This window comes from Nerophis lumbriciformis, linkage group LG13, assembly GCF_033978685.3.
Source record: "Nerophis lumbriciformis linkage group LG13, RoL_Nlum_v2.1, whole genome shotgun sequence".
In the NCBI taxonomy this organism is placed as follows: Eukaryota; Metazoa; Chordata; class Actinopteri; order Syngnathiformes; family Syngnathidae; genus Nerophis; species Nerophis lumbriciformis.
In genome coordinates this window covers 39,190,421-39,210,517 of record NC_084560.2, presented here as the reverse complement: position 1 = coordinate 39,210,517, position 20,097 = coordinate 39,190,421, and the positions used below count along the sequence as shown (strand labels likewise).

At 38.6% G+C, this 20,097-nt stretch overlaps 2 protein-coding genes across 4 annotated transcripts in view; one reads left to right on the top strand and one right to left on the bottom strand.

Moving 5' to 3' along the window:
• Nucleotides 1-3,100: 3,100 nt before the first annotated feature.
• The window catches only part of dbr1 (debranching RNA lariats 1), a 42,584-nt gene continuing 25,587 nt past the window's right edge, over nt 3,101-20,097 (top strand). Inside the window, exons 1-2 of one of the 2 annotated variants that reach the window (XM_061970823.2) lie at nt 3,101-3,174; nt 13,206-13,274. The gene's annotated coding sequence lies outside the window, so the exon portion shown is untranslated. Of the gene's footprint in view, nt 3,175-11,897; nt 11,947-13,205; nt 13,275-20,097 lie in introns of those variants that run through there. The other variant, XM_061970825.2, reaches the window with a different exon arrangement.
• Nucleotides 7,705-20,097, bottom strand: part of armc8 (armadillo repeat containing 8) — a 27,186-nt gene continuing 14,793 nt past the window's right edge. For both annotated transcript variants that reach the window (XM_061970820.2, XM_061970819.2), the window contains exons 8-22: nt 18,855-18,930; nt 18,692-18,782; nt 18,550-18,610; nt 18,268-18,468; nt 16,960-17,055; nt 16,792-16,874; nt 16,641-16,722; nt 16,486-16,572; nt 13,441-13,533; nt 13,204-13,353; nt 10,797-10,892; nt 10,621-10,716; nt 9,456-9,528; nt 9,118-9,211; nt 7,705-9,051 (exon numbers count right to left, since the gene is read on the bottom strand). In XM_061970820.2, the coding sequence (XP_061826804.1) occupies nt 9,018-9,051; nt 9,118-9,211; nt 9,456-9,528; nt 10,621-10,716; nt 10,797-10,892; nt 13,204-13,353; nt 13,441-13,533; nt 16,486-16,572; nt 16,641-16,722; nt 16,792-16,874; nt 16,960-17,055; nt 18,268-18,468; nt 18,550-18,610; nt 18,692-18,782; nt 18,855-18,930 (1,413 nt within the window). In that variant the 3' untranslated portion in view covers nt 7,705-9,017. The remainder of the gene's footprint in view (nt 9,052-9,117; nt 9,212-9,455; nt 9,529-10,620; nt 10,717-10,796; nt 10,893-13,203; nt 13,354-13,440; nt 13,534-16,485; nt 16,573-16,640; nt 16,723-16,791; nt 16,875-16,959; nt 17,056-18,267; nt 18,469-18,549; nt 18,611-18,691; nt 18,783-18,854; nt 18,931-20,097) is intronic.

Sequence of the window (20,097 nt, the reverse complement as noted above, 5' to 3'; positions counted from 1 at the left end):
TGGAAACGGGGTTTGTATGTATAATCTGTGAAAGAAAAAATATATAATTTATAATATCACACTACTAACAATGTAGTTTTAGTTTTCCACCTACAACACAAAGTTGTGATGTTAGCATATTTTGGATTGGTTATTTTTGCCCATTTATTCAACTGAACAATGAAGAATATCAATGTTGGCAAATCTTTGGGCACCCCTGAACGTGTGTGCCAAAAACAAAAATTGTCATCCATTCATGAAATTCCATTCTCATACCCCGTCCGTGTGTTACAGTTGACCAGGACTGTTTGTAACCTTCACACATCACCGCTGAGCTTTAGCCATCCCACCATTGGTGCCTTCTCCGCGTCAACACACTCCCGATATCAGGCAGGTTTTTTTTTGGAAAGAATAAAGCCATCTGGTGAATCTTTGCACCTTGATCCCAAAACACAATTTGGGGTAAAAAAAAGTGGGATATTTTTCTTGTTGATCGCTATATGTAGCAGTCAGGCACACAAACAAATGTTCATGTCGTCACACTCCCCCTTTGCCAAATGCTGAGCTACGACAAAACGACACTACTCATGATGCATCGCTTGGTAACATGTAAAATAGATTTTCTCAAAGGGACTCGCTTGGAGGTGGTGCAGGCAGGTGGTGTATCAGAGGTCTGATTTTGCGTTTATTTCCGGGGCAATCCAATGCATGTCACAGCTTTCGTTGCATGAGGAATGTGCCTGCGTTTGGAGCCGCACAGGGCGGCTCACATGTAGACAAATAAACCCTGTGGGATGGTCTTGTAGAGACAAACAACCCTGTGGAGGGGTCTCAGATGTATTTTTATTATTAAAATCACATTAAAAAAAATGAAACTGCTGTTAAATGACTCTCAACTTGAGCGGGGTTATGACAATGAATAAAGCATTTTTTTTTTGTCATAATAGTTGTGATTATTAATGCTAACTGGACACTTCATTAGGCACACAAGCTGCACTGCATTAATGCTGGGAGCTGTTTCTTAAATTTTGACCCTCTGCTATAGCAAAGTATTAGGTATTTTTGCGATTCAGTCCAGTTGTACACCACATACAACCACATTAAGAAACATTGTTACATTACCTTTTTGACAATGTCAATATTACTACATTGTGCATGTGTACCTATTGAAGTGCCCAATTCTAAACTCAAAGTGTATTAAAGGGTTTTGTGACAAATTTGTATATGTGACATTTGCGAACGAATGCCCATTGTTATATGCACATGCCATTTGGATTCATGTTTTTTATTTTTATTTTTTTAAATTATATTCACATTTTTGTTTTTATTTAGAGTCACTTGTCTGGTTCATTGTTCTGATATGCATACACACCTGTATACAGTACAATTTTGTACTCACAATTTAATTATCTCCTAATTTTTAATCTAGTTTTATTTATAATTTGTGTATCCATTAATGCATTTTATTTCTACTTATCTGTATATATTTTTTCTGTATTGTTAAAATGCTTTTGACCGACAAAGTTTTTTCAGGTTAGGGACAATTCAAATTTGTGATGTCCCATTGTCAAAGTAAGGAAATATGACACCGCCTTATGGAATGTTTACAATGAAAACACAACAAAAAATAAATTATAGACAATATTTTAGAGTAATTCCCACCAATAGGCAGAGGTGGGTAGAGTAGCCAGAAATTGGACTCAAGTAAAAGTACTGTTACTTTAGAGATGTATTACTCAAGTAAAAGTAAGGAGTAGTCACCCAAATATTTACTTGAGTAAAAGTAAAAAGTATGTTATGAAAAAACTACTCAAGTACTGAGTAACTGATGACTAACCTGTTCGTTTAATGATGACGGCAACAAATAATGCACAAAAACAAAAATAGCAATGAGCAAATTCAGAGCCAGGAATATCTCTTAAGCAACTAAAACAATAATATATATTAAATAATAATACATTAACATAAAAAAAATTAAGACAAATTGAGCCACAATAACTTAACAGCACCATAGGCTCAGTAGGCAGAGATTACAAAGGAAAATAACAAGTTAGCCTTTACGCATACCGTAAACTGATAGGTGTGGGCTGCACCTGGGAACATTGATTGATTGATTGAAAACGTGTATTAGTAAATTGCACAGTACAGTACATATTCCGTACAATTGACCACTAAATGGTAACACCCGAATAAGTTTTTCAACTTGTTTAAGTCGGGGTCCACGTAAATCAATTCATGGTAAACACACTGTGCACTTCTGATTGGTGTTTCTATTCGTGTGTGGGTGTGTGTGTCTGTCTATGAGGCTGCAGTGCGTTAATAAATGTCTCCCCACGATGTACATTTGACAGTGATTCATAGCAGGGAAGCTAACATCAGCCTACGGTGACAGACAAAATATCTACCAACGTTACTTACCGCGATGTGCTTCCTCAAATTTGACGTTGAGTTCATGTAAGCTTAAGCTTGTTGTTGTTTGCCGCTGAAACTTTATGTGCAGTTAATCATGTGACCGCCTGGCTCTGTTTGATTGGTGAAACGGAGTCAAACGTCACCAGTGACTGCATTTGATTGGTGAAACGCAGGCATGTGATAGATCCTACTTTGAAGGTCTGTCTGACAAACCAAAACAAACAAAGCGTGCATTAACAGATCGATAAAAATCTGTAGTGAGTAGCGAGCTGAATGTAGATAAATGTAGCGGAGTAAAAGTAGCGTTTCTTCTCTATAAATATACTCAAGTAAAAGTATGTTGAATTAAAACTACTCTTAGAAGTACAATTTATCCCAAAAGTTACTCAAGTAGATGTAACGGAGTAAATGTAGCGCGTTACTACCCACCTCTGGTAATAGGGTAATATCTGTGTACAGTAGTGATTATTTCCGTGATTAAAACAGTTAGCAGTTTAAAAAAACAACAATAATAACGAGTCAGTTTTAATTATACAGACCTGAATTATGCGTGTATTAAAGGGTTTTGTGACAAAATTATATAAAGACAACCAACTGACCTGGGTTAGGCCACATACCGGAAACAGAATGGCCAATCAGAGAGCAGCACAGATCAAGCTCCGCCCATAAGTCAGCCATTTTCTTTCTGGCGCCCAATTTAAAGTAGCTTGTTAAAAATAAACTACATTGTTGTAATAGTTTGGAGGTTTAAAATGCAAGCCGTCATCCCCCAAGAGCTCCGAGGTAAGCGTTGCACTTATTAATAGAGCTCCAAGGTAAGCGTTGCACTTATTAATATGTTAAACATGTGAAAGCTGTAATGGTAACCGGAGTCATATGTTTTAGCTAAATAGCTAATGCTAACTGACTACTACTTTACCACATACTAAAACGTATTATAAGCCACACACTTTTTTGCATTGTTTCCTTATATTGCTTTAATTTTACATCGTGGATGGACTCTTATAAGGATAACTTAACCAGAAACTGGGACATAACTTCGTGTGGTATCACTGTGGGGAGTGTGGACTGGGCCAGCGCCATGTAGTTTTGGCCATAGCAACAGTAACTAGGTTGGGCCATACGTCCTCTTTGTCCGGGCGGGGTTTCTTAAATGCCTCAAATGTCCGGCATTTTGAGTTAGGGTTGCTGTCTTTTCAATGTACGTTCAGCGTTAAGAAGGGGTTAAACAAAACAAACTGTGGAGGCGTGCGCACGCAGAAACATTCGTGAGGGAGGGACAGAGACAGAGAGCGAGAGGGCGAGTGAGTGGAGAGACAGACATTAAAACACATACTTGCCAACCCTCCCGAATTTTCCGGGAGACTCCCGAAATTCAGCGCCTGTCCCGAAAACCTCCCGGCGCTGAATTTCCTCAGGTCCATGCGGACCTGAGTGAGGACAGCCTTTTTCCACGATGGGAGGACAACAGGGTGACAAGAACTAAATCATCCAGACTAGAGACAAATTGTATTATTTTGTTTATCTTACCTAAAAATAAATATATTTATTAATTAAAAAAAACAAAACTAAATACATTTTTATTATATTTTGCTAAAAACATCAAAATTTATTGTATTTTTATTTTTTATTTTTTCTGACTCCTTATTACATCCAGCCATAGAATTAAAATAAACATATTTGACATAATTAATTTTAAATGATCATAATAATTCATTTAAAAGGACCATATTTAATTATTAAAATAATTGCTTGTTTATCAACAACTTTAGCATTTTATTCATTACATTTTGAAGCTCTCAGAAGCCAAGTTATGTTATATTTCTTAAGATTTATTGATGCAAGTTTGAAGTATCAATTATCCAAACACAGTTTTGTTTGCATATTTTCAGGATGGCTGACAATTTACATCAGGAGATTTAAAATCTCCTGATGATTGAGGGAACCCCTCATGAAACAGGCCTGTAGAGATGAAGTAGTCTTGTGATTTTTTTCCACACATACATATATATATATATATATATATATATATATATATATATATATATATATATATATATATATAATGTATATGTATGAAATACTTGACTTGGTGAATTCTAGCTGTCAATATACTCCCCCCCTCTTAACCACGCCCCCAACTACGCCCCACCCCACTCCACACCCGACCACGCCCCCCACCTCCCGAAATCGGAGGTCTCAAGGTTGGCAAGTATGTGAAAACAAGAAATGCCGAAATGTAAATGCAACTTCACAGATGATTTGCGGAAAAGGTATCTGTGTTTTCGTCCTGGCCGTGACACATGGGAAGCAGAATGCACTGTGTGCAAAGCAGGAATGTATATATCTGTGGCAAATAAAGGGGCCAACGATCTACAAGCCCATATCGACACTATAAAGCACAAAACAGCTGTGCAGGGCGAGAGCTCGTCTGCTGTTTTTTGTTTAAATTTAATTAACTTGTTTTGAAGCATTATTTATGTTTAGATTATATACAAGAGGTTATTTTGAATATTTCTACCTCTGCACTTTTTTCCCCCAAAACTGAATGTTACAGAATATAAGCATACTTGCCAACCCTCCCGAGTTTTCCGGGAGACTCCCGAAATTCAGCGCCTCTCCCGAAAACCTACCCGGGACAAATATTCTCTCGAAAATCTCCCGATTTTCAGCTGGAGCTGGAAGCCACGCCCCCTCCAGCTTTATGCGGACCTGAGTGAGGACAGCCTTTTTTTTTATGACGGGAGGACCACAGGGTGACAAGAACTAAATCATCCAGACTAGAGATAAATTGTATTATTAAGTTTATCTTACCTAAAAATAAATATATTTATTAATTTTTTTTTAAAAACCTAAATAAATTTTTACTATATTTTGCTAAAAACATCAAAATTAATTGTATTTTTATTTGCATTTTTTCTGACTCCTTATTACATCCAGCCATAGAATTATACATTAAGATAAACATATTGGAAATAATTAATAATTAAATGATCATAATAATTAATTTAAAATGACCATATTTAATTATTAAAATAATTGCTTGTTTATCAACAACTTTAGCATTTTATTCATCACATTTTGAAGCTCTCAGAAGCCAAGTTATGTTATATTCCTTAAGATTTATTTATGCAAGTTTGAAGTATCAATTATCTAAACACAGTTTTGTTTGCATATTTTCAGGATGTAGATATATATATATATATATATATATATATATATATATATATACATGCATATATATGTATATGTATGTATGTATATATATATATATATATATATATGTTTGAAATACTTTACTTGGTGAATTCTAGCTGTCAATATACTCCTCCCCTCTTAACAACGCCCGTGCCCTCAACCACGCCCCCGTCCCACCCCCGACCACGCCCTCCACCTCCCCCCCACCTCCCGAAATCGGAGGTCTCAAGGTTGGCAAGTATGAATATAAGTGTGACTTATTTTGTTACTCTGTCAACCAGTGTTGGCGTTAACGCACTTTTTGTGTCTTTTTAACGCATTGAAATCAGAAAGAACACAGGTTTTTTAATGGGGTTTTTTTTTGTTTTTTTTACCATTTGCAGCCCACAGCTAATGTTTTAAAGGGGAACATTATCACAATTTCAGAAGGGTTAAAACCATTAAAAACCAGTTCCCAGTGGCTTATTTTATTTTTCAAAGTTTTTTTCAAAATTTTACCCATCACGCAATATCCCTAAAAAAAGCTTCAAAGTGCCTGATTTTAACCATCGTTATATACACCCGTCCATTTTCCTGTGACGTCGCCAAACAAACATGGCGGATAGAACAGCAAGGGAAAGCGACATTAGCTCGGATTCAGACTCGGATTTCAGCGGCTTAAGCGATTCAACAGATTACGCATGTATTGAAACGGATGGTTGTAGTGTGGAGGCGGGTAGCGAAAACAAAATTGAAGAACAAACTGAAGCTATTGAGCCATATCGGTTTGAACCGTATGCAAGCGAAACCGACGAAAACGACACGACAGCCAGCGACACGGGAGAAAGCGAGGACGAATTCGGCGATCACCTTCTAACCAACGATTGGTATGTGTTTGTTTGGCATTAAAGGAAACTAACAACTATGAACTAGGTTTACAGCATATGAAATACATTTGGCAACAACATGCACTTTGAGAGTGCTGACAGCCCAGTTTTCATCAATTAATATATTCTGTAGACATACCCTCATCCGCTCTCTTTTCCTGAAAGCTGATCTGTCCAGTCCAGTTGGAAATGCATCTGCTTAGAGTGTCGCAGGATATCCACACATTCTTGCCATCTCTGTCGTAGCATAGCTTTCGTCGGTAAAGTGTGCGGAACAAACGTCCAATTTCTTGCCACTTTCGCATCTTTGGGCCACTGGTGCAACTTGAATCCGTCCCTGTTCGTGTTGTTACACCCTCAGACAACACACCGACGAGGCATGATGTCTCCAAAGTACGGAAAACAGTCGAAAAAACGGAAAATAACAGAGCTGATTTTACTCGGTGTTTGTAATGTGTTTGAGAAAATGGCGGATTGCTTCCCGATGTGACGTCACGTTGTGACGTCATCGCTCCGAGAGCGAATAATAGAAAGGCGTTTAATTCACCAAAATTCACCCATTTAGAGTTCGGAAATCGGTTAAAAAAAATATATGGTCTTTTTCCTGCAACATCAAGGTATATATTGACGCTTACATAGGTCTGGTGATAATGTTCCCCTTTAAAGGCCCACGGCACATTCAAAAAATACTATTAAAATAAACAAAAACATAACAAAAGTGAAATAAAAAAAAAAGCTTACAGGCGAAATGTAATTTAGAAACAGTTGCAATGTTGACTAATAAAACAAAGCTGTTTTTTTTTCTTTTTCAAAACATAATATAATCAATGTTATGAATTATTGACCTAATGTTCCGATTACTTCACATCAAATATTTCACTTAGAAAAATATTGTTGGAAGATTTAGCACATTTTTTGTGTTTGCCATAAAAAACATAGTTTTGTTTGACAAAAAAGGGCAGAAAACAAACAAAGAAAAACATAACAAAAAATAAACATTTTGAAATGAAGAATAGTTTTGAAGTTGATGTAGACTTCAGAGATTTAAGCGTTAAATATAAAATGTATGTATGCCCTGACACTCCATTATCATAATTTCATGACCCAAGCAAAACACTTTTTAGTTTTAAACTGAAATAAATACACCTACAAATTATTAAATAAAAACTTAGAAAAAACTACCAGCAGCGGTAAAGTTTAGATCCATGAAGGAAAGAAGAAAGTGAATGAATGTATATAACTGAATACATTTACATATGTATACACATTTTATTATTATTTTTAATGAATTAAGTAACGTTTATGACAACCTTTTTCCAAAACACAATATAGAATGTGAGATGTAACAGGATAATGCATACATTTGTCATTTGTTTTCAAAACGCTTACAAAAAAGTGGGACCGGACCCCAAAAATGTACTGTGGGACCCCATTTTTATGACTTGATGGGGTCCCTGGGACCCCATTTTGAAAATTCCTAGCACCAACACTGCTGTCAACAGAGGAGAAAAAATGCTTTATTTAAATAAATATAGTATTTATAAAGGCAAGTTCAAGTATCATTGGCAAATTTTCACCTAGTCACTTGGCGTGCTGACCGCCTTGCCACGCATGTGTCCTCTTTTTGGGATTTCACAATATGGTCAGCCTAAGTTAAACATAAAGGCGAAATTTGTACAGATAAAATACACCTGTTAAATTAAATTCACATCGATTTTGGTGGTGTGGAAAGCATTTGTCATTGTCCAAATACTTCCGGAGATTTAGGTATAACGTTTAATTGAATAGGGAAATAAAGAACATAGTAGCGTTTTTGTTGGAGACTGCATATATTTCCAGTGCTGACATTCATCCCATCAGAGCTTGAGTGGAACACTCCCAGGGAAATTTACTCAAAATATGATAAAAGGAATGACACTAGGCTTTTACTGTGCTGCACTTTAGTGTCCACAAGGGAGAGCTAGTCAAAGCTCATGAATCTTTACACTTCTTGAAAACAAGCAGGAAAACAAACCTGAATCTTAATTTAAAACACATACCAAAGAAAACCAAAAAAAGGTGAGAAAACACGCTCCTATGTGCCACTTTATTAGGCATGCTGAAGACAATCATAATATTCTCTTCTAAACACGAGTGTGCAGAGGTGAAATAACACAAGGGGAGGGCGGGAAATAACATTCCAAAAATAGATATTTATATATTTATATATATTTATATATTTACGAGGTATGTCTGCTCAAGAATGAAAACTACCACATTTCAAAATAAGCAGTCTCTGTGTTTATCTTCTGAACGAGTCCCATCCTGAATCACAAAAATTTAAAAATAACAAAAGGCAAGGGTAGTCCACCTTCCTCAAAAAAGTCACATCAAAAAGCCCCAACCTTCACTTCATTGTTGGGAAAGAAAAGACGGCGAAAGTCTCCAAAACCGTTCATGACCACAAGGGAGGCCTGTGTCTTAAAACCAAAAAAAAAGGTGTCTTTGTGCAACAAAAAAAAAGCCAAACAAAAGCGGCACAAGTTCCTCCAGTGAGTGCGGGTGGTCAGCTCCTCCCTGTGGTCACGCCAGGTACTGCTGCATCGCCGTCTTGGCCCTGAAAGAGGGAGGCACACCGAGTGAGCGCTCATGTCCTGCGGCTCTTCCAACTGTTGCTACTCACCTGTCGCTAAGGTTGGCATCTGACACTTGTGAGAGTTTGTGCAATATGTCCACAAAGCCCAACTCCCGCAGCTTGTCCTGCCGCTCCTGAGAACCTGATAATAGGGAGAGAGGCGAGTCCTTTATGGGTCGACCAATCAAAGCTCACTTATATAGCCCTTAATCACAAAGGTCTCAAAGGGCTGCACAAGCCACAATCAGGGCAAGAAAAAAGCTCAACCCAATGGGAACAACAAGAAACCTTGGAAGGGGCCGCAGGTGTCACTGAGAAAAATGATGAACTTGATTCTTGACCATAAATTGTCAGCCATTCTAGCGTTTGTTTTTGTGTACTTGTACCGTCCTCCTCGTTCCAGATGAGGTTGGAGATGCAGAAGGTGGCGGCCAGCTGCAGCTTCACATTGGAGTGACCCTGAGGGACATTGAAAAAGCAGCCAAAATCTTGATAATAACAATATAAAGACATACACTTATTATGCAATGTTGCCTACGGGGGATTCTACCTATCTTAGTGTCAAAAGTAGCTATTTTGATGGGCGTCTCCTAGGGGTGTAACGTAACGTGTATTTGTATTGAACCGTTTCGGTACGTGGGTTCCGGATCGGTTCGGAGGTGTACCGAAAAAGTTCCCACACGGACATATTAAGTAGCGTACCGCACGTTGTGTAAACAATGCACACCGAGGCACAACACACGGCATGCTATCAGCGACGATAGACTGACCATACGTCCTCTTTTCACCGGACATTTCCTCTTTTGCGGGGCTGTCCGGGCGGAGTTTCTTAAATGCCTCAAATGTTCGGCATTTTGAGTTAGGGTTGCGTGTATTTTCAATGTACGTTCAGGGTTAAGAAGGGGTTAAAAACAAAACAAATATGCGTGCAGCAGCATTGGTGAGGGAAGGGCAGAGACAGAGAGAGAGAGAGAGAGTTATGATAAACGCGCATGCGTCGCCAGGCTCTGCTTTTTATCCATAGATTTATCACTTTCATTTTTTATTATCTATAGCAGGGGTGTCAAAAGTGTGCCCCGGAGGCCATTTGCGGCCCACAGCTAATGTTTTACATTCTAAAAATACTATTAAAATAAACAAAAACATAACAAAAGTGAAATAAAAAAGCTTAAAGGTTAAATGTAATTTAGAAAAAGTTGCAATGTTGACTAATAAAACAAAGCTGTTTTTTTTTCTTTCAAACGGTCATTGCTCAAAACATAATATTGAATCAAAATCAATGTTATTATGAATTATTGACCTATCCAAGGTTCCGATTATTTCACATCAAATATTCCACTAAGAAAAACATTTTTGGTGGAAGATTTTGCAAATTTGGTAAATACATAACCAAAAAATGTATATTTAGTTGTTTTCTTACTGTACCGAAAATGAACCGAACCGTGACCTCTAAACCGAAGTACGTACCGAACCGACATTTTTGTGTATTGTTACACCCCTAGCGTCTCCATTATTCACGTTTTTTTCTACTGTCTAAAAGTTAATACGTACCATGTAGTATTTGATTTTCTGCAGCGTGTCGTCGTTAGTCATGATGAGCTCCTTGGCAGTGTTGCCGTCGGCAATGTTAGCCAGGATGCACAGCGTCTGGATGATGATTGGCAGACATTCAGCAATGATACTACTAATAAAAATAATACTTAAAAGAATAATAACCGCACGCACACCTGCTCTTTGACCTCAACGCTGTGCTCCGCCTCCAGGATTAGCGTGACCGCCTGCATGATCTGCTTGCCGTGAGAGCTCATGATCTGATCAATGTGCTGATAAAAGCACAACAAACATGTTGGAATTCTTCATGCAAGCTTTTACTTATATTTGTATTTACGAAGGCCATGTCCACACAAACACGGGTGCAAATACTGGGGTTAAAACAATCTTCATCCACATGAGTGTAGTTTCAAAACAGTCCCTGTCCATACACATACACCAGCTGTCATGCACATTTTAGTCCAATCAGAAGCCTAGAAAGGCAGCCACAGCTGACTTAGTGGCATTACACCTCTGTGAATATGTTGTTTATTGTGATGTACTAGATGTGCAATGACATGTACTTCATCTTTAGAATCAGCCCACACTTACACAGAACCTGGGGAACATTATGAATCTATTTTAAGTGCTTAAAGCGCACTGCTGCTGAAAACCAACACTTCTGGAATTACAACACGTTTAATCATCAACATGGTGATAAATTACATGTGAAATCAGTGCACACTAACTAGCCTTTACTAACACCAACTGCCTTTCAAATGTCTATTCTTGGTGTTGGGTTTTATCAATTACATTTGCCCAAAAAATGCGACTTATACTCCAGTGCGACTTATATGTTTTTTCCTTCTTTATTGTGCATTTTCGGCCGGTGCGACTTATACTCCGAAAAATACGGTATATATATTTTATTATTGAATGTATCAAATGTGATTAATATTTAATGGACCACAATGGAAACAAGCCTTTTGGCTTTTTGTGCCATCCATTTGCCTTTTTAAAGCATGACATGGATTAAATTCTTTAAGATGTCAATAAACTTCTCAATCAATCAATCTTATGACAGAAAGAAAAAGTATTGCTTGTCTCGGTTGTCCCATCAGCTGGAGGTCCTACAAGGATCATATCCAAAACAGCCGAGTGTCTTTGGCACCGCCAGGAGTCTCGCAGCAACAGCAGCGTTTTTCAAAACCCATTTTGATGTGTCTTTAATATATTTACGTTTAAACATACAACAAGTCCTCTTTGTGTGTTTAAAGACAGCAAGGCAGTGTTGTTTAATTTACATCAAACTTTGGAAATTACAGCGCACAACCGTGACATCATCAGGTGAGTACAAGTCTCTGTTTAAGCCGTGTACACGCATACGCTGAGGAAATAAATTACAAACTCTTCACCCTGGCCAGCATTTACAAAAGTGTGCATTTTTAAAGACAAAAGTATGCTGTGCATGTGGACAAGAGGCCTAAACGCATAAAAAAGTATCAAGTTATACCCTTAATGTATTTGATTGTGGCGGTGCGCCACGGCTTCATATTAACCGCCACATCTAACAAAATTAAGTAGTATAATGTATTGTAGCGTCCAGAAGAAAACCAAGTCGGACACTCTTTTTTTTGTATTTTATTGCCATATTTATGCCAACAATAGGCTCAAATCCAGCAAGTATTTCCTCTGTGCACACACACGCCTGTGCTTCACTCCTCGACACACAACAACACTTCTTCATTCTCCTCCGACACGGTGTGTTCACAGACCAAAGTAAAAATGACCATCATAACACACTAACATACTCATTAAAAACAGCAGGTAGTTACAGTATGAATGGCTATATATAGTTCATTATTTGCGCACTATTAACTAATGATGCATCGAAAATTTGACCGAAAAAAGACGTACTTTGATCACCGGACCAATGTTCCCGAAACCGAATGTTGTGATGACGTAAGCTATACGCTTGGTTGTCTGGGGCGGAAGCAGCGTGTATGCGCTGTGGACGTACTTTAATATATCCGAGATGTACCCGCCTGACAGCGATCTTCACAATTTAAGATGACACTAGCGGCTTTTATTGAGAGAAAGACTCCCAGCAGCGCGAAGCAAATGTGGCGTCAGGCTCGCTGTAGCTGGAGTTGCGGACATGGAAAGACAGCAGTAAAGAGTCTCTAAACACGAGTACCGTCTCCAATAACACCAGACATAAATGCTGGATTTGTTGCCAGTTGTTTTTATCAAAGAAAGAGGGACTAAAAGAATTGGAGAAATCTCTAAAAAATAAAATCTCAAAGTACATAGCACAATAAGCAGCAACAATTTAAACATAGAACAAAATGATATTGTGTAAGAAAAAATGTATATATTAATACTATACTTAATAACAGATTTGTTTAAGTGTACGTTCACATTGTTTTGCCTATTTAAAGAATATATTCATCATAGCAAATCATGTGATGACATCATATTGACCACGCCCCAACCACTACATGTATTTTGGCAATTTAGGGGAAACCCTGAGTATGCATTAATAAAGTATCTGTGTTCGTGTGGACATTGCCTAAGAGAATGTGCGTGTGTTTGTGTTCTTACAGGCCGCGTGGACAGAAGGTTCCGGAGCAACCCCAGCGTCTTCATCAGCACGTTGGCGTCAGGGTCAGACAGTAAGCGAAAGAGCTGCTCTGTTCCCAAACACTGAACGATCTCTACCTTTACCTTTTGGTCAGCCTGGAACGCCATATTCTATGCACACACACACACACACACACACACACACACGGTTACATTCTGTAATTGTCTAAAAGCCCGTCGGGGGGAGACTTTTCTTACCATAAGGGCCCAGATCCCGTTGACTCTTAGTGCAGGACTTTCGCTTTGGGTCAGACTGCATAGTAGTTCTATCACCCCTGATTCTAGGATGGGCTACAAACAAACAGAGTGACTTAATATACTACACGCAGTAGAATATGGTAGGGATTGTAACGGTTTTATAAATACCGCGGTATTTCGGTATCAAAATCATCACAATAATACCGTGACGTGTTTTCAACGTAAAATTAAAACTTGGTCAGTGTAGTTTTTTGCTGGCACTTTTGAATTGGTCGGTCTGGAACTATATCTCCCAAAATTCCCTGCAAAGTGCGTGTGTGGGAGGTTGTAAAGGAAAGAGAAAGGATTGTTTTTTTTCCAGACTTTTCCTGAAATTTTGCTTAAAATCTATATATAACTATTTGAATTATCTTGCTAACAGACAGACGGACAAACCTTGGTGAAAACATAACTTCTCTGTGGGAGAAAAGAAAGTCTGCGTTCTGGAAAAGGAAGCGCGTCACTTTTGTTTTGAGCATTTCCAAGGTGACACAGAGCCAGCCGGTCTAGTTGCACGGCAAGGCAGGAAATGACCAAAATAAATGTTCAATGCGGGAAATAAGAGTAAAATAAAAAAAGCTACTTGATACATTTTTAATCTATCCTTCTATTTTTCTACTGCCCGCCTCTCGATGTTGCAGGGGGGGCTGGAGCCTATTCTAGATGCACATAGGCAGAATGCAGGAGACACCCTCGATAACTCGCCATCTCATAAACCGTTACACAGAAAATATATTTGAAGTCAGCGAAGCCAAACATCAGTTATTAAAAGTTATATTGTTAGTTTAGTAATCTGAGAAGCAACATTTTCCAGACCGATATTAACATGTCCACTGTAGAGGACACTGCTTCCCATAGTGTACATAATGTCTAAAGTGTACATTGTTTTACACTTGTTACACTGGATATTTACTTTGTTACTTTAAATACATCAACTGTAAGTTATTCTTTAAAATATTTGCTTGAAACACTATATGTTCCTGCATACCGTATTTTTCTAACTATAAGTCGCAGTTTTTTTTCATAGTTTGGCCGGGGATGCGACTTATACTCAGGAGCGACTTATGTGTGAAATTATTAACACATTACCGTAAAATATCAAATAATATTATTTAGCTCATTCACGTAAGAGACTAGACGTATATGATTTGATCGGATTTAGCGATTAGGAGTGACAGATTGTTTGGTAAACGTATAGCATGTTCGAGATGTTATAGTTATTTGAATGACTCTTACCATAATATGTTACGTTAACATACCAGTTGGTTATTTATGCCTCATATAACGTACACTTATTCAGCCTGTTGTTCACTATTCTTTATTTATTTTAAATTGCCTTTCAACTGTCTATTCTTGGTGTTGGCTTTTATCAAACAAATGTCCCCAAAAAATGCGACTTATACTCCAGTGCAACTTATATGTTTTTTTCCTTCTTTATTATGCATTTTCGGCCGGTAATTATTTACACTTAAAAATAAATTTTTGTAGTAATAAATATGATTAGAACATTTTAGCATGTTTGTGTTCAAAACCAGTAGGCGTGATTATCGTAAACATTCTTGCCACTTAATTTTACACACTACCGCATTTTTACCAAGCTTTTATTTTTTGGACATTTACCGAAATAATATCGTACTGTATTAAGGCTGGGCAATATGGCCATTTTTTAATATCTCGATATTTTTAGGCCATATCGCGATACACGATATATATCTCGATATTTTGCCTTAGCCTTGAATTAACACTTGATGCATATAATCACAGCAGTATGATGATTCTATGTGTCTACATTAAAACATTCTTGTTCATACTGCATTAATATATGCTCATTTTAAACTTTCATGCAGAGAGGGAAATCCCAACTAAGTCAATTTACCAAAACTGTATTTATTAAACAGTTATTAAGTAGTGGCACAAACATTCATGTCATTTCAAAACAGAAAGTGCAAGATTGTCAGAGACGTTCTAAAACAAGCTATAAGTGCACTTTTGTGCATGATGTCACTAAGATGAAATTTCAAAACAACACTAAATTAAAGTGCACTTTTTGTACAGAACGCCACTACAATAGTTTAAAACAAATAAAGTGCACTTTTGTGCATGATGTCACACAAGATATTTTAATAACTGTCAAATAAAAATGAGCTGCATAATAGGAAATCAAATAGTGTTTGTCCTTCGCTATGTGGTAGGTTACTGTGGACGTTATCTCCTTTTGTTGTTGACTTATTTTTTTCATACGGTGTTGATCTGGAAATGTTTGCCTCTGCATTTTGAAGGTGTGGGTGTGTGGCACCGAACGGAGATGTTGACATGCGGAGTAAGCACTCTTCATTCTCTTGCAGGTGACTTTTCAAATGATGCTACATATTAGCAGTAATGCTACTTTTTGTAGCAACACTTTTGCCCCACACTTGACAAATTACGGTTGTCTGTTCGACATATTCCCACTTGAAGCTAAACCACCGCCAGACGATGGACCCCCTGTTGTTTTTCTTGGGAATTAATTATTCCTTCATTTGCTACCAGATTCGCACCTTTCTCTCGTATTACCACTCGCACCACAGCTAACGTTACCCATGCTGCTACCTCTCTGCTCCGCGAGGGCGTATACGTATGTGACGTATGTCGTGACAGTATGTGACGTGTGTAAGAATGTGCGCTTGCTGTCTGTGAGAAGGAGACACAAGGAGGAGTGGGAAGAGCCTGTAGTCGTGTCGTGTCGTGTAATGCCAGCAGCTAAAAGCAACTGGGTGAGAACATATACTCGAATATCACGATATAGTCATTTTCTATATCGCACAGAGACAAACCCGTGATATATTGAGTATATCGATATATCGCCCAGCCCTATACAGTATCCATAATACCGTGATAATAGATTTGATACAGTTACATCCCTGGAATGTGGTCCCCCATTAAGGCCATCCAAACTTTTTGTTTATAGCAGTTACTGCCATTGTTGTATGTGACGTCAAAGTTATGTGTGTATTTGTGCGCATCTACCTCTTTGCTGGGTGAGAACTCCAGCAGGAGGTTGCATAGAGTGGACGACGCCATGACCAGAACTTCATCGGGCGCGTTCTGCAACAGCTGCATCCAAACAAACCAGTTATCACAGAGGGGCGTCTCGTTTTTTTTAAATGCAGCACTTTTCTCACCTTCATGAGAGGCTTCCACACGGCGTGGTCGTGGAAGCTGGTCCTCAGCTGCTGCACAGACCTCGAAAGACTATGTAGACATCTAGAACATAAAACATTTTAGGTTTAGAAATACTACCAATGTCCTTGTCACATTCGGAGGTGGTCTTACCTGACAGCAGCCAGGCGAACTTTAATGCTCGACTCGGACAAGCCGCTGACTATCCTGTCCATCATGTTCTCCGTCTCTGTGATCTTCACAAAACACAAGAGTCCAATGTCAACATGGTGGCGCACGTATATGGATTGTATCATTATGGAAACAAGGAGGACGGCCTACCTTCTTGCGGATGTCTTCGTCATTGGAGCCTAATGAGGCGTAAAGCTTGAAAGCGGCTTGTCTCAACTCATGTGCGTGCTTCAGGTCATGGTCCAACTGCGCAGACGGTTAAAAAAGACGATGTTAACAACTAGAGATTTTCGATAATGGCTTTTTTACCGATATCCGATATTCTCCAACTCTTAATTACCGATTCCGATATCAACCGATACCGATATATACAGTTGTGGAATTAACACATTATTATGCCTAATTTTGTTGTGATGCCCTGCTGGATGCATTAAACAATGTAACAAGGTTTTCCAAAATAAATCAACTCAAGTTATGGAAAAAAATGCCAACATGGCACTGCCATATTTATTATTGAAGTCACAAAGTGCATTATTTTTTTTTAACATCCCTCAAAACAAAAACAGTGCAATACTTTTTCACAACATGGTCACTACTGCCTAGTTTCTCTTGTTATATTCTTATTTTACTGTTATATTTTTATTCTCGTTGTTGCTTTTTATTTTTATTCTTATTGTAATATTTTTCTATTCTGTTTCCATTTATATCCCCATTATTTACTTTTTAAATTCAATCTCAATTCTGTACACTGCTGCTGGAATTTTAATTTTCCTGAGGGAACTCTCCTGAAGGAATCAATAAAGTACTAACTATCTATCTATCTATCTATCTATCTATCCAAACAGCAGCTTGGAATTTGGGACATGCTCTCTCTGAGAGAGACTATGAGGAGGTTGAGGTGGGCGGGGTGGTGGTGGGTGGGTGTAAGGGGTAGCGGGGGGGTTTATATTGTCGCGTCCCGGAAGGGTTAGTACTGCAAGGGATTCTGGGTATTTGTTCTGTTGTGTTTATGTTGTGTTACAGTACGGATGTTCTCCCAAAATGTGTTTGTCATTCTTGTTTGGTGTGGGTTCACAGTGTAGTGCATATATGTAACAGTGTTTAAGTTGTTTATACGGCCACCCTCAGTGTGACCTGTATGGCTGTTGACCAAGTATGCCTTGCATTAATTCGTGATGAGAACAGCCGGTAGATATTATGTGACTCGGATGACACGCACGCAAAGGAAATGCCTTCAAAGTGTATTGGCACTCTGTACTTCTCTCTACGTCCGTGTACACAGCGGCGTTTTAAAACGTCATACATTTTACTTTTAGAAACCGATACCGATAATTATGAAACCGATAATTTCCGATATTACATTTTAAAGCATTCATCGGCCGATAATATCGGCAGCCCGATATTATCGGATATCCCTATTAACAACAAAATTAGACTCCACCTGGCTCACTGACTCACCCTCTTGATGTCAGCGATGGCCGACACCGAGCTGGGGTATTTGAAGTAGTCGGCCAACATGGCCACAAGGTGGTCGGTGGTGCTGGCAATCCTCTGCAGCTCCACGTCTGGCTCCATGAGGAAGGCCAGCGTCTCTGCTCCCTCCACGCGCTCCTCCAACAGGTGCTCCTTGCTGCACATGCGCACCAGACACGGTAACGTCTGCGCAGACGACAACAAATCACACACATACAGTACTTCTATATAAAGGCAACAAGCGGAATAGTGGGGGATAAGCATCACCTTCAGCACAATGCAGCTCTCGTCTGTCCTAATGGCGCCTGCTCGACACATGTACGTGAGACTGGTGCAGAAGGAGGCGCACGTCAAAGAGATGCACCACAAGGCATTCGAAAGAAAACATGATGGCCTCCGCTTTACTCACCACTTGGCTGCCGTTAGCTGCATTTCAATGGGCTGATCCCTTTGCATCATTCTGACAAATACCTGAGAGAGCAGCTCTCCTTCTACCAGTACTGCAAATACGCAACAAACACGCCTTAGCCCGATCATGAAAGCAAACTATTAACGAGAGACTGAACACTCACCTTTCACTAGCGTCATGGAGACCGCAGAGTTCTCGTAAGCCAGCACTGAGAAGCATTTTAACGCCTGCATCCGTACCTGGAATGTAGAGATTGAAGCGAGCGATGCTTTAAATCAGCCAGCACACTGAAAAGGATTCTATTAGAATGATTTGAATTACAAGATAACCACTCATTTAGAATCGCTTTAATTAGAAGCACTTTATCTAAAAATCAAGGACGTTTTAACACTTAAAACACACAATTTGTGCCTTGTCAGAAAAAAAAACATTTTTAGTTTATTAAACAAAACATACTGTACTGTCTTTTTATTTTTACCAACTTCTGACATGCAAGTTGAACGGAATAGTAATTTAAATACTTTAGATTTTTTTAAAAAGGGAATTTTTCAGGGCAAGGACCCCCAAACTGACAAAGAGACAGTGCAGAGACCCCCATACTTATACCGTATATGTACCGTATTTTTCGGATTATAAATCGCTCCGGAGTATACGTCGCACCGGCCGAAAATGCATAATAAAGAAGGAAAAAAACATACGTCGCACTCAAGTATAAGTCGCATTTTTGGGGGAAATTTATTTGATAAAATCCAACACCAAGAATAGACATTTGAAAGGCAATTTAAAATAAATAAAGAATAGTGAACAACAGGCTGAATAAGTGTACGTTATATGAGGCATAAATAACCAACTGGTATGTTAACGTAACATATTATGGTAAGAGTCATTCAAATAACTATAACATATAGAACATGCTATATGTTTACTAAACAATCTGTCACTCATAATCGCTAAATCCCATGAAATCTTCTTCCTCGGTGTCGCTTCTAAACAACTCTGCCAACTCCAAAGGTATACGCCGCTTCCTCTTGCCGTTTTCTGCTGCATATTTCACTACGTCCAGTTTGTAATCTGCCCTTCTCAGTTTTTATAAGTTACCGCCAATGTTGAAATAATCCATTTTTATAGCTACGGACGTAGTAGCAGGTAGCATCCCATGACCCACAATGCACTTCTGCCATGACGCACAATGCACTTCTGCCATGACCCGCCCCCGCCAAATTTTTATTGGTTGACGTGTGTGTGACGATTGCTGACATTCGCCTTGTCTCTTACGGGAATGAGATAAATAATATTTGATATTTTTACGATAATGTGTTAATAATTTCACACATAAGTCGCTCCGGTGTATAAGTCGCAAACTATGAAAAAAACTGCGGCTTATAAATTGAAAAATACAGTAATAG